A 14409-nucleotide genomic window follows, 5' to 3' on the forward strand; every position below is an offset into this window, starting at 1 on the left:
TTTCAGTTTACTTGCAGTAGACACACACTGCCGTAAGAACAACCAGCCCAGAAACGATGCCATCTTGAGTACATCCAGCAGGCATGTGGTCAGTCATTGTATAGTCTGTCTTTCAAAAGTTTCTCTTCAAAGGTAATAAATCACGTTAGATAACAAGGGTGAATGCACGACTGGCCTTCTAGGGGCTGAACCCAGTCAGTGTATTTTGTGTCCTCCTGGAGAATTTTCCAAGGAAAAAATACTTTTCCACAGGCACGTAAAGTACCCAAGGCTTTTTTCCCCCACATCGTTCTACTAATTAGAGGGAAATTTGGGGAAAGCAAAGGCACAGAGGTTTTAATCACTACTCTGGGTAAATAAAACAAACTCACAAATGAGCCCCTGGGGTGGGACTCTCCTTTGGGAAAACTGCCGCAAGGCGGGGGGTGGGGGCAGTGGGGGAACTGGTACGTCTCATTTGATTGCGGTGGGGAAGGGGGGTGGGGGGTGTTTCTGCACAAGCCTCACCCTTGCAGAAGCTCTGAGCACAGTGCTGAAGCCAAACTCACACCTCCTCACAGCCTGATAATGTGCGTGTCCCTACCATAGCACCCCTCCCCTCTCCCCTCTCCCCTCTTCTCAATGCCCTGCAACAGTATCATCAGGTCACGGGTTTGAATCCCAGGCAGGACACTGCTGCTACACCCCAGGTCAGGGGCTCCACTTGGGCGCTACATTCAGCTAAGGGGAGAGGACTCATATTTAAAACAAAAGACATGTTACTCCCACTGGGGAAAAGAATTAACTTGCGTGCGGAGTTTTACTGAGGAGAGGCATCATTTTGGAGAGTACCTATGCGTGTGTGCGCATGTACTGTATGTGCATGCATTCCCGTGTGCGAGCACGCCTGCATGCATGGGCGGTGCAGGCAGATAATACGAAAAGGAAAAGAGTATCACAAGCCAGTCATTCGCATCAGACAAAAAAAGACATGCATTTCAGGATTACCACTGTTTTCACACTAACCCTCATAATGGAAGGAGATCCTCGGCTGAACGACTCGCGTTCCGTCTTACAGTAGAGTAAGCAGCAGCAATGTCCCCGAGTAGCGCAGCTGGTAATTACACAGTAGCAGGGCATGAATAGCACCTGCGTAAAGTACCTGTATAACACTCTGAACGCATCGCTCTAGGGGCTGTAATGGCACTTTTCATCTCTTCGAGAGGGAATGCACCAGCAGCAGCCTGATGCTCGGGACTCAAACTGTTTACTGTGAATAATAAGGCTGGTTAGCTATTGCTCTGACACACTAAGTGTTAACATTATTATTGCCAGTTGGCCTTGCTCATAGTTCACAAAGTGTCAGATCAATATTTTCGGTGAAAAACTATTTAATATGAAATAATTTTATTTAAATAGTATTCAGTATCGTTGTTGTCTCTCCCACAGATCATAGGGTGGATGCCACAGCAACGAACCAAGTAAATTTCAGTATTTAGTTCAGCAAAAATGTAGAAATCCAGGTTTTTACATCATTGGACATGTAAACCAGTGTATTTACAAGTGCACTGTGTTCTGGTTTGACTCTAATCTAGCAAATATCATACTAAGATAATCAGCTACAGAAGCTGATGTCCAGATTAAGCTGGTGGTTTTCTGTATGAATTTGACCAGGACACTGCAGCCAACATCCCTGCTGTGACACTAACCTTTCATTAATTACCACAATGAGTCAGACCCCGAGTTTAACATCTCATCTGACAATGGCAAATGTTGTCTGAGTCAGCAATGAGAGTCAGTGCATTACACAGCTGGTACATTTCCAACACTAATATGCACACTTCCTGTGGTAAAACACAGACTAGGGAAGACAAAAGGAAAGACACATTATAAAATTTGGCCTTCAGATTCTTTTTTACAGAAAAGAACTCCCACTCTTTATCACACAATGGCTCATCTTTGGTTTTTTTTCCCCTGTTAACTCCACTGGCTCCTCATCACCCAATAACACCTCAGGAACGGCTCATTAGTCAGTGATGTCCCGTTGGTCCCTGTGTCCAGCTGCAGCAGAGATGATGAAGAGACACGAGTAAGTTTGACTGCGTGTGCACGCTCTGCCCCCCATAAATGGGCACTCAGACACCAGGGGAGGACATTTTGCCATCCGATCTCATCTCCACACGCGGCTCTGTCCTGCTTCCGCACCTACTGCGGTGTGAAGAGAGCCTCGTCTCAGTTTATGACACTCCACCTACAGCCAAGGACACGTGGCCATCTCGTACAAGTACAGGAACAGGAGTTTAGCACGTTGGAAGGCCCGCTAGCTACAGAAATAACCACAAAGGCAACATGCTCTTAAGTCCTCACAAATGTTTCATTTGCACCCACCGTCCTCACACAAGCTAAAAATGTGGCCATGCAGTAACCCTCAAACTATGGTTATTTCGCACCTCTTGCTTATCACCTTTTTCTTGTTATTAGCCATCATTACAATTCCAGCACTGTGAAACCTCCAGCACTCCCCATTAGTCCTTCTGCCCATTGGTTAATCATGCCTGCATATAAATATTTTTACATTGTGGGATGAGAGAAAAGGCTGAGGCATTCATCACAGTTTTAGTGTATTCACCGACTCACAAATTCATGTTTGTGTCCTGTGGATCTAATGGATATGTTTCCCATACGGAATATAGGTGCAGTTTGGCAAAACGATAGCAGATCATTTCTGAAAGCGCTGGCGGGGACAGAGAGAGCACAATGTTCTGGGCTGCTGTAGCCGGGGGGAACAGAATGACGGGGTAGGCTGCAGAAACCGCAGCGCTGTTTTCGTCTTTCAAATTGATCGTACCAATCGGCCAGAGAACAGGCTGCACGTCCTGGGGTTTCCCAGATGACACCCAGCCAAATGATTTCAGGAAATAACTGGTCGCACAGCCACCGCTGCCACACGGGGGGGTTTCTATACCGTTCACGCAGAGATTTCTGCATGCGTACATGGGGAATACCGTGACCGAAAACCACAGGAGCATAAATGAATAAATATAGAGAGAAAGCGGTCTGGGGTAGGCGTCAGCAAATCACCCTATGCAGTCGTGTCTTTTTTCATCCTGCCGGATCTGAGTGCATCCGTGTGTGTGAGTGTGTGTGTGTGCGTGCGTGCGTGTGTGTGTGTGTGTGTTTGTGTGTACGGACCCCATTCTGGGACTGATCCACTGGAATAAACTTGGTCTTCCTTAAGTCTCAGGACATGTCAAAGTTATCAGAGTAACATTTAACCCTGTTTAAAATTCAGACCCCAAGCTTGGTTCCAATCCACTCAGGTGCCTGATGATATAAAGCATGAACACCATGCACAGCATATGCACACTGAAAGGAAGTCTTGTTGTAAACAGGCAAGAGAAACCTCTAGATTGGGGGCGGGGGGGGGTACTAAAGCCTGACATTATGTATTCAGTGCTTCTGTGATTCATAAAATCAGACATAAAAACCAAAACATAAGAAATATTATGTTTCAACACCGAAGCCAAAGTGTTTTTTGTTCTCTACCATGCATTAGATCTATTCAATAATGACCAAGAACCAAGAAAATGTGGCAAGGGACCCCCATCTTTCCAAATCAAGACTTTAGGGAGGCCTGGAATGTTCTAGCACCTGTGACAAGAACCCTAAACTGGGTGCAGCAAATCAGAGGGTTTTTATTTTGATATGAAGCCTTTTGACTGGTTTGTATGAGTCAGTCAAAAAGTTGCACCACCCACTCTGTGGTTCATGAACCCTGGGCTGATTTTAATACCATCTATTCAAAGAGAGTTAATGTAAAATGGTTCTCTTATCTCCACCCAAACCTAAGAAGAAATCTGCTGCCGTGCTATACTGAGCCAGCCAAGCTAAAACCAATTCAGACAAGAACCTGTAAGAGGCCTACTGTAATGGCACTGTGTGTTTACGCTGTGTGGACAATGCCCAGCCTTACACGAGCGCTGATTTATAAACAGCTTAATGGAAATAATCGTGCACAAGTCATCCCATGTTCCCATCTATAAAAAAAAATTAAATAAAAACTCATTTCACTCACCCCTGATGTGGGATACACAGTCCAGCCCAGCTCGGCCGTTGCTGTTGTGGAGTCCATTAACATTTCTGCAGAGAAGAGTGAAGATAAAGACTTAGCATTGGGCTTAAAAGCCACATACAGTGTAATACATTGTGCACGCCCAGCCCCCAGAGTCCCAGCTATGAGTTTTCATTGAGATGCCTTGTGTAACATACCATTGACCCCCATCTTTGTCACATTACTGCTCAGAATATTTTAAATGATAATATACTGCAAGGTCGCACGCGGGCTAAAAGCGAATCTCTCCACGTCAGCACCTGAAAGCACACGCTTAGCATATTTATTCCAGTCCAGCACAGCACCGCGGCGGCCCCAAGGTCTGCTGCCAGCGCCTCGGCGCAGGACAGGTGGCGCGGAACAATTTAACGGCCCCGGCTGAGCCCTCAATAGCTCCGGTGCGGACGGGGGGGGGGGGGGGGGGGGGGGGGAGAAGGGGAGGCCGAGCGTGACGGTGTCGGACGGCGAGGTGGAGCGAGGGATTTACAGCCGTCTTCATCGTCCGGGGGGCCGGCCGGCGGAGCCGGTCTGAGCCCGGGATCGATCGGGCTGACGGGCGAGCGGTGGCTCGGGAGTGCCCCCCCCCCCCCCCAGCGAAAGGCGCTATGCTCATCGTCATGAGCGGCTGCGCTGAGGAGGCCGCAGCCTGACCCCAGACAGCGGCCCCGGCCCGGCGGCCCTAAATCAGGCCCGGAGCCTGGGGTCCCACTCCCACCACATATCGACTTTTCAAACATATCACAGACATGCATTAATGTTCCAGATGGCAGAAAGATCTCATTCGACTGGTTTAAAAACGGCAATGCTTCTTACCAAGAATCAAATCATTCAGCTCATTTAACCCCGAGAGGACTTCGGTGTCACTCTGAGCAGCACTGTGGAGTAGCGATTACAGAGCGAGGCTAGCAGGATAGAATCACTGGCAAGGCACAATCTGCCCCCTGGGAAATGGACCCGGTCTGCTTCAGTAAATATCCCAGTGTATGAAATTACAAAGTAAAGCTGTGTCTCTACCGTATACGATATATCAGAATATATAAGGTAATATCTACAATACATCAGGATATACAACATATCTTTTTTGCTTTAAAATCCCATTGCTTTCCACCAAAACCTCTCAGGAGATGGAAACAGATACAAACAATGACTGGATGGCCTGAGCTGTGGCAGGTGGGGTTAAGCACACGTCTTTGAGCGATGACACGGACGCCAAATGCCGGGCTCGGACAGGAAGTCCCCGAACCACCGCGTACACCGCTATTTTTCCTCTGTACTGGCATCATCAGGAGCCCTGTGAATGGAAACTCCCTGTGGCCAAAGATTTTTTTCTGGAAAGAGTCACATGACATACGTACATATACATTTTTCTTATTTTTTTTCCAGAAAGAATCCAAGAGTCAATCTTTCATCTTCAAGGACATTTGGCTTGCAAACAGAGAAACGCAGCACGACCGAGACACCAACCAGCATTCTGAGGAGCAGAGGACTAATATCACATGCTGAGTTTCCATTAACTTGAGTAAGCCTTGCCCCCCCCCCGCCCCCGCCCCCCACCCGCCGTCACCAAGCAACCTTGAAATCTGTTTCGGGCTATTCGGAGTGGGCAAAGTCTATCTGTTTGCCCCTGGCTTTGTGAACCAAAACCTCTGTCGGAAAAGGAGAAACGGGACATTGGCCCTAATTACGGCAGCACCGAACAGGCCGATGTCTCTGTGCCGTCACGTCCTGCGTGATAGCGGCTGATGAAGCTCCTGGTTTTTTCTTTCAGCCAGTCTCTCACAGGGAGGTATCGTATCACAGACTTAATTCACATCTTCAGGTAATTACAGCAGGGGGTCTCCCCTCGCTGCAGGACAGGGGAGCAGCAGTCACGTGCACAACGCTCACAGCCTGATGAAAACTCACAGCCGTTTAAAAACAGCGTTGCTTCGGTTATACATTTACATGGTGCTAATAAGCCATGTGAGGATGGCTTTTGTAAATGCAGCCATAAAGCACAATAGGTTGTCAAGGACGATGTTGAGGCAAATTAGCGGAAGATGTAACAACTCTCAGAAACAGAGCTTTTTCAGTCATTCATTGGACAGGGCTAGAGGACAGAAAGGTGTTGTTCACTGTCAGCAGTGTTAGTGGCTATTTATTGTTTAAGACAGAAAGCAGCCTTGTGCTGGGTCAGGAATGGAATTCCATCATTCTCTAGAACCGAGCTGCAGCGTAGGCTTAAAGCTGGAGCATCCAGCTGGATTTAATATCCCCTGGAACTACTACAGTGCCTTTAATTAACATGGATTACATGAACCCAGCCTGGTTTTGGGAGCACACCCAACACACACGCACACACACAAACCCCTACAAACACAGACACACACCTCGACATACATACACACACACACAACACATACACACAGATACACAAACACAGTCACACTCACACACGCACACATACGATACTCCAAGACAAAATTCCACGTGCGCATGTCAGCAGCTTTGTAGCGACATTCCTTCAGTTCTTCACAGGGCCTAATTCTTGCGGTTAAGAGGATGAAATCACATTTGCGTTACAATGATGATAGAAAATAGAAGCGCAGTGCCGCGGCTTAAACAGAGAGAATTACAAGAATTACAAGCCGTAAGCGGAATGAGAATTGGGAAAATGGAAACCGTGAGTTCCAGCCCACTTGCTGTGACTCTCATTATTTATTTATTTATTTTTTTCATTATAATTTCACAAGGTGGAGAAGGAAATGTCCCCCTGAGGGGGAGTGTGTGACCGGTTCCTCTCCCGGTCTCAGAGAAGAGTGGGGCCAGTTATCTGTTATCAGCGGCCCGGAGACACGCAGAAGCACACCCATCAGCCTGGCGACTGCACCCCCTCCCTCTCTAATGCTGATTTATTACTGCCAGCTGTCCAGGCTCACAGGAAGAACCCCCCCCCACCCCCCACAATCACCACAGGAGGACAAAAATCCCACCCCCCCCCCCCCCCCAAAATGGCTGTGCTATCTGACAAATTCTCAGTTATTCAGCCGTGATATCACAGTAATAGCCCCCACCGCTGAGGGAGGAAGGGAGGGGGGGGCCGTCGAAGCTCCTGTGGATGACGGCCCACTCAGGGGAACGTTTATGGCGAGCCAAGCCGAGCTCCGAGGCCGCGATACCGCTACAGATCTCTGCATCCTTCCGTCTGCGTCATGGCGACCGCGGGCGAGGAGCGCCTTTGGGTCGGAACATCCGCGGAGGGCGCGACCAGAGATATGGGTGTGGCGCACACGCCCGTGGGCTATATATAGTCATGTAAAAAAAAGTATACCCCTTGACAAACAACAGTCATCTGGTCCTCAGAAAGTCCTGACAGTACATAAATCTAACCCCTTGTGACAAATAACACGACGGATTTTACTTTATACATTATTTATTCAACCAAAAATAAGACCAAATGCAGAAGCCTTCTGTGAAAAAGAAAAAGGATTTGGTTTTTCACACGACTGTGTATTAGAAACGATTCAAACCATCTGGTTGAGGCAACCTGTTTTCAGGTCTGAGGAAACACAAAAATCAGGGATTAGAGAGGGAGGGAGAGAAAAAAAAAAATCTGAATCCACTGCAAGGCCTTCCAGAGAAGCCTGCACTGTGGATGCCAGCGAGGACTGTCTGCCAACTCGGTAACAACGATCTGCTTTGGAAAGGGCGGATTCTGCTGGGTTTATTCCTCTTGGCACAGAGGGGATTTAAAGAAGCGTTCGAGCTGTCAGGTGCCTCCCTCCGCTCCCCAGACAGCACTTCCACCTGTGTCTCTCCGCTTTCCAACTAAAAGCCTGGAGGCTACAGCTGCTCACTAAGTCCATAAACAAAAAACCCATTTTCACAGCAGTTTTCAACACTAAGCTAATTGTGAAGCCGGTGAATTGGGGATTATTTCCGTGGAAAAGAAACGGCCCGGCCCACGCGGCTGTGCGCCGACGACAAGAGACGCCGCCCGTGTAAGACCTCAGCCTTCCGCAGGGCTGGGGAAGCCACTGGGAGGAGCAGCCGGGGGGCGAACCGCCGCGCGGGGGTTCGCTAATGGTGTTAGCGGATCGTAGGAGGAGATTACAGGTGAACGGAGAGGCCGAGCTGAGCCCTGAAGGCTGCATACGCCGTGGGCCCAACCCTGCCCCCCCCCCCACCCCCCCACGAGCCTGGCCCGGCCCCTCCCCACAAGCCTGACCCTGTCCCCCTATTATTTCACGATGGGCTGCTAAGTGACAGGCTGCACTATCCATTGTTTCATTTCATGCAATGCGCAGGACTAGAGAGACTAAACATACAAAAACGGTGTCAGTGTCTAAATATTTAGGGACTGCGCTATAGCAGAAGTGTGCGTCATGGAGGCTGGGAGGACCAAGGGGGCAGAACGTCTGTGGTGAGCGGGGGTGGGGGGCGGACTCAACGGCTGGGGCAGACTAGTGGTCAGGATTTCGCTGAGCTGTGCTAGGCCCGACTCTCCTGGCACACGTTTGTCCCCTACCAACCAGTTTTTGCCAGAGCACTAAACCAGAGGAGCCTTCCAATCCACAAAGGATCTTAACGCATGCTCTGTCTTTAATATCACTTATTCCTCTGTGAGTGTACAGAGGGACGGTTCACCGCTTAATTAAAAAAGAGTGCATATGAAATGCGAACAATGCTGGGTGGTAAGTAATTAATGATGAGCGTGAGCTCACCAGGATGTTTATTTTCTGCTGAGTTCAGTTGCTTTCGGCCCTCCATTACCCCCTGGAACAGCTCGAGTTCCCGTCCAGCACTGCGCCTGATGCTCAGCTTATGCCTATATCAGGAAAAATGCTCACTCTGTACTAGACAAGAGACTAGAGATGTGTCACAGCAGAAACACAATCAATGCAATGCCAATAACAGTAAGTACATTGATATAGATAAATGTACACACACAGACAGACAGACACAGACAAAAGAATAGCTAGATCACTCAGCTGAATAATTGAATAAAATGTAGAAAGAGACAGATGAATGTGTCTGCTGGTTTATGGTGTGTTTCAACTCTTAAGTGCTTAATTTTAGTTACTGATTGCCCAAAGAGTTAACACACCTGGTTTCCAAGGCCTAAACTGTCTGCTGATATAAAAGAAAATTTAAACCTGCTGACACTGAGGCCTTCCAGGTTTGGAGTTAAACCAGCAGACACTGCAGCCTTCCAGGACTGGAGTTAAACCTGCTGACACTGAGGCCTTCCAGGACTGGAGTTAAACCTGCTGACACTGAGGCCTTCCAGGACTGGAGTTAAACCAGCAGACACTGCATCCTTCCAGTTAAACCTGCAGAGACACTGCAGCACTTCCAGGCCGGAGTAAAACTTGCAGTGCACCCCACACTATCATGGCTATCTATTGAAAAGCTGACCGCTCGACACACCAAGATCCGTTTCAACATCTCAACATGCCCTGCAATGACATGTATTCTTTAACACAAAGATTAGCGCATCCATATCCAAGAAGCAGCGTTAACGTTTCCTGCTTGAAAAACACAAAAATCCTCCAATTTGAGAAAGTACAGGTACTGTACAAACTGGACCTCTCTCTCTCTCCTCATTTTACATTAATGAGAGGAAGTGTAACTGTACAGATGATAAAACCCTATTTGCTCTAGCTTTGTCACCATTCATGGAGGGGAGGCAGTTGAGCATTAGGTTGTTACCATTACTTATGCCACCGTAAAGTTCAGTAGTTGGCATAGATTTTACTGTTATTTTTTACTGACCAGGGAAAATTCAGCAACATGCAGTCTTCCTCCCGAAATCACGAACACACAATGGCGATCAGCTGGACAGAGATCACATGACTGCAATAGTTACATATAAAGGGGGGGGGGGGTGTAGATTAATTAAGTGCCAAGTGTCACATGTCAAAGCACGCAATCATATGATTTTCCTCTCAAATTAAGACTTACTGGATACAGAGGCCTTGTCCCAGACCTCATAAGCACCACTTTAGGGTTTCTATAAAACTCATTTTGGCATTTGAATAGCTTCCCACAACACTTTACAGGGGTCTTTGGGGACCTGTCATTCTTATGCAGAGACCTTGAAAGATGAGGGTCCCCCCCCCTCCCAATATGAAAAAGTGGGTTTGGATGCTGAATTATGATGGAGCCGTTTGCAACGTGAGACGGAAGAGCAGCAGCGGGACGAGTCGGCCTGTTTCTGAGGAGAAGCAGGGGCTTGTTGATTTTGGCAGGACGCGGGTCCCCCGACATGCTGACACGAGGCACAGAGAGACCCCCGGCCGCTGACAGGGCCGCGGTCAAATGACTGATGCCCCAGCGCACCCAAATTCCCCGTCATCGCAATATCAAACGCCGCTCCTTTAAAGCCCGCCAAAAACAATACATAAATAAAAAATGACACACACAGCAGAAAAATACAATAAGACCAAACCTGCAGTATGTGTGGATCTGGGCTTTAAGTTCACACCGCAGTACTTAAATCCTATATTTTATGCTACCTTTTTTCTGTCCAAAATTGTATTTTTTTTTTTTTTTTTTTTTTTAGTTGAGGGCAATTTTACATTGTCAAATCTACAGTACACAGTTTTGAACTTGGGTCATTTTCATTGATAATTGAAATGCCCTCTTGCATCATCAGCTTCTGTTTGTTTGAGATGGCAACTTTATTCCCCATCAATATGTTTAGAGAGTATGTTCAATACTTCCATAAAAAGCAGACGGGAGCTTATAATAATGAAATGAGATTGATCTGTCCAGGAGTCATCACAGTTAGTGTGGAACTGAATGGAATGAAGCGTGCTTTCATCACCATAGGAATTCAGACATCTATAGGATTATGAAGATAGAATTTCTTTGTTTACTGAGTTCACAGTTCTCGGACAGCGACAGGCCAAATTATTTTAAAATGATATTAAATGAAACCCAGAACGAAGAAAAGAATTGCAATGTGAGGGGGCAAATGAAATAATAAAACGCCCATCTTGTATTGTGGCAGTTTCGCTTTTTCTTGAAGTGAATTTATGAATTTCCAGTCCATTGCTTCTGTGTGTTTAAGATTGCTTTCTCTGATACACTTTTCAGCAGTTTTCTTTCCTATTAAATGAATCAGTGCGAAAACTGCTGACGTGCAGAGAAAAAAAAAAACTTGAAACATAAACTCAAACTCAAAAGTTAAGAAAAAAGTTACAGAGCTAAACAGCACAGCAGGTAGGTTGACCAGTGAAGCCTACGTACTGATATACCACACAGCCAGCCTCTTCCAGGAGGAAAGGTAGGCCCCAATCGCTCGCAGGAGTAGAGGAGAGCTGAGCCTTAAAAAAAGGTCTGCACTTGGGGGTCCCAGTCCCTGATGAATTATAAGAAACCAGATTATTACAAATAGATACAATTTCTGTGAATGTGGCACCTCTTTAACCCTGGGGATGGCACAGCATAGGGTTCGTTAAACCTGTTAACACCACACACAAACACTGACAAGAACAGGGAGGAGTGTCTCCTCCCTCACAGAGGCACCTGTGTTGGCTGCACAGGGATCTGAATTGGGGGGTTGGGGCGGGGGGGGGGGGGGGGGTGAGTGGTGAGTGGGTGATGTCAGCTGTCAGCACACAGCAGTCGGCACCAGGCCAGCGGGCCCGCTGTCCCAGGCAGCCAGTTCCCTCATGAACCCGCTTTGGCTCAGCTGCGGGAGACGGACAAACAAACCCCCAGAAACACCCCGGGCCCTTTGTATGCTGCCCATGGTTGTTTGTGGGGTCGACCCCACTGAAAGGGCTGTGAATACACTGGGGCAGGCAACCTGATGGATGGACTCAATTTAATGGTTGGCCCAGTAATATATTCCAGACTGAACGATAAGCACCCACCCCCCCCACCACTCTTTTTCATCTTGGCTGTTTGCACTCAAATAACCCTTCTGTGACGGACCATTACAGGAGCAGCATCTGTAGCCCTGTACCCCCAGAGTCATTCACCATGGCCAAAATGCCCAGCTAACACTTTCAGCTTCTCAGAGGTATCCCAGAAAAAAAGCAGAATGTTACCACCACATATATTTGCCCAGTTCCATGGATGCCCCTTTAAGATTACTTTTTAGTCAAATGTTCAGAAAACAGTGTTTTCATGACTGCCTGATAGCCATCAGGGGATGCTACCATTACATTTGTATGCGAGATGCCTGGAATATTCTCAACATAAACTCATCTCACAACCAAATGGGAATGTAAGTGTAACGCATCTCAATTCCAGTCAATTTACTAACAATCTCCGTTCAATTTGAGTGCAGAATGTTGCCAAATGTCATGCTTCTCTGAAACACATCAAACCTCAGACATGATAAGTGATTAAGCTCATCCAAGAAACCAGCCAAAATATGCTGCCTTACAGTTACTTTTTTCACCAAATGGCCAGGAGACACAACATTGCAAAATTCAATGTAATGCTTCACTGTCTGGATAAATATTTCACAGAGTGGTTAAATGTTTCACTATCTGACAAAATTTTTCAGTGCCTGATTAAAAATTTCACAGTCTAGGGATACCATATTGGTATTGGACGATGACATGTCAGAAGCACCTCTTAGCCCAATGCTAAAATTATGGCAGATATGAGGAAGCAGCATAGCTGCACCAGAGAGGCAATGCATTCGACGTGCTGCTGATTGTGAAAATATCGTACTCAGAAAGTAACCAAATCATTGTCATTCTTTTATTTTTTATTTCTTTTATTTATTATTTTTACCAGCCACAACAACCAGCACAAGCTTTACAGACTGTTAATTAATTTAACACAGCTAGAGAGTACTTAATACTAGTAATTTTGCTGTGCAGTTTATGCTGTAGGCCAAATATAAAACAGAGCCCTATCAAAATCAGCCAAATATGGGGTATTGATTTTGCCCAGTAGTTCAATATTTTGGGACTCTAACTGAGACAGTAGAATCTACACTCACAAATTTGACCTCATTAAATAATCAAACATTAATTTAGTATTTGATAATTATTTTCTGATCGGCAACCACTGTATAAGTGCATTGCATCTCAGAAGCCTTTATCAGACCCTGTCTGTTCTGGAGCACCACTCACATGCATGGATCAGAGCAATAATGCTGTGTGATATAAATGTAATATATCTTATATTATATTTTACTGTATACATCGTAAAATGGGCTACCTTGTCTATTGTGGCCAACATTAAAAACATAAGGGTCAACATAAGGACCAAGGGGATAAATATCACCATTACACTCTGAGAAAGATCAAGGAAGAAAATGATCAGAATGAACATAATTGTCATGTTTCACACTGATGAATGATAATGTAGCCTATGATAGCTGCGAGTTGAAATTTTAATTCAGTCCGACTGTTAAGTGCTTTTTTTCCAGGTCTGTGTCATGTCCTTTTTATTAAAATTCACGGCATTACTCGAAGTAAATGAGTGCAGTTTATCATTCTGACACTGTGTGATAGAGACTGTTTATTCTTCCCATATAATTGAAACTGATTGAGCACAAATTGACATTGTTGGGGTCGCCGATATATGCTTTTCATTTCCTCCTGCCAATGATGGTTCACTGCCAGATTGGGAGTAATCAGCTTCAAGCAGTAATGTAAGCTTTCATGTGCAATTCAATGAGATGCATTTCAATACAAGAAGAAGGCCAAATGTATGCCAAATTCACAACATTATTTTGTATTACTAGTTGCTCATATTTCATCTAGTAAGAACATGACAATTATTTCATATCATGGAACTCAAACACACTTTGTACATCGTCCTACTACATACAGTACTGTGGAGATCACTGTATGCAAAGATGAAGTACAGGCCTAAGGGAGTCATAAAACTATAACCTTGGTACAGTAGATGACAGATCAACATTAATAAAGATCAGTGCAGCAGCAAATCCGTAATCACAAGAGGTTTCTAAGCAGCACTGAAATATCAAAGATTGTAAATTGAAAATTAAAATAATACAGGACCTCTTATAAAAGAACAAAGAAGGGCTGTTTCATTTAAAGATTACAAGGAAATACTCAAGGCAATTAATCTATTCTGGTTCAGAAAATAATATTTTGTAGCAATTGAAAGGTTTTTGTATTTTTAATGGTATTATTAAAGTGGGTTACATAAGGTACACTACATGGCCAAAAGTACGTGGACACCTGACATCCAACATCTCATACAAAATTAAGGGCATTAAAATGGAGTTAAACCACCCTTTGCTGCCATAACAACCTCCACTCTTCTGGGAAGACTTTATACTAGACGTTCGAGCATTGCTACTGGGATCTGCTTCCTTTCAGCCAGAAGAGCACAAGTGA

The 14409-nt window shown here is 45.8% G+C and overlaps 1 protein-coding gene across 3 annotated transcripts in view; it reads right to left on the bottom strand.

The window, feature by feature from the left end:
- The window catches only part of LOC118208528 (ephrin type-B receptor 2-like), a 119304-nt gene that overhangs the window by 62403 nt on the left and 42492 nt on the right, over positions 1-14409 (bottom strand). For all 3 annotated transcript variants that reach the window (XM_035383291.1, XM_035383292.1, XM_035383290.1), the window contains exon 2: positions 4055-4119. In XM_035383291.1, the coding sequence (XP_035239182.1) occupies positions 4055-4119 (65 nt within the window). The remainder of the gene's footprint in view (positions 1-4054; positions 4120-14409) is intronic.

Source organism: Anguilla anguilla, chromosome 11, assembly GCF_013347855.1.
Source record: "Anguilla anguilla isolate fAngAng1 chromosome 11, fAngAng1.pri, whole genome shotgun sequence".
NCBI classification, from domain to species: domain Eukaryota; kingdom Metazoa; phylum Chordata; class Actinopteri; order Anguilliformes; family Anguillidae; genus Anguilla; species Anguilla anguilla.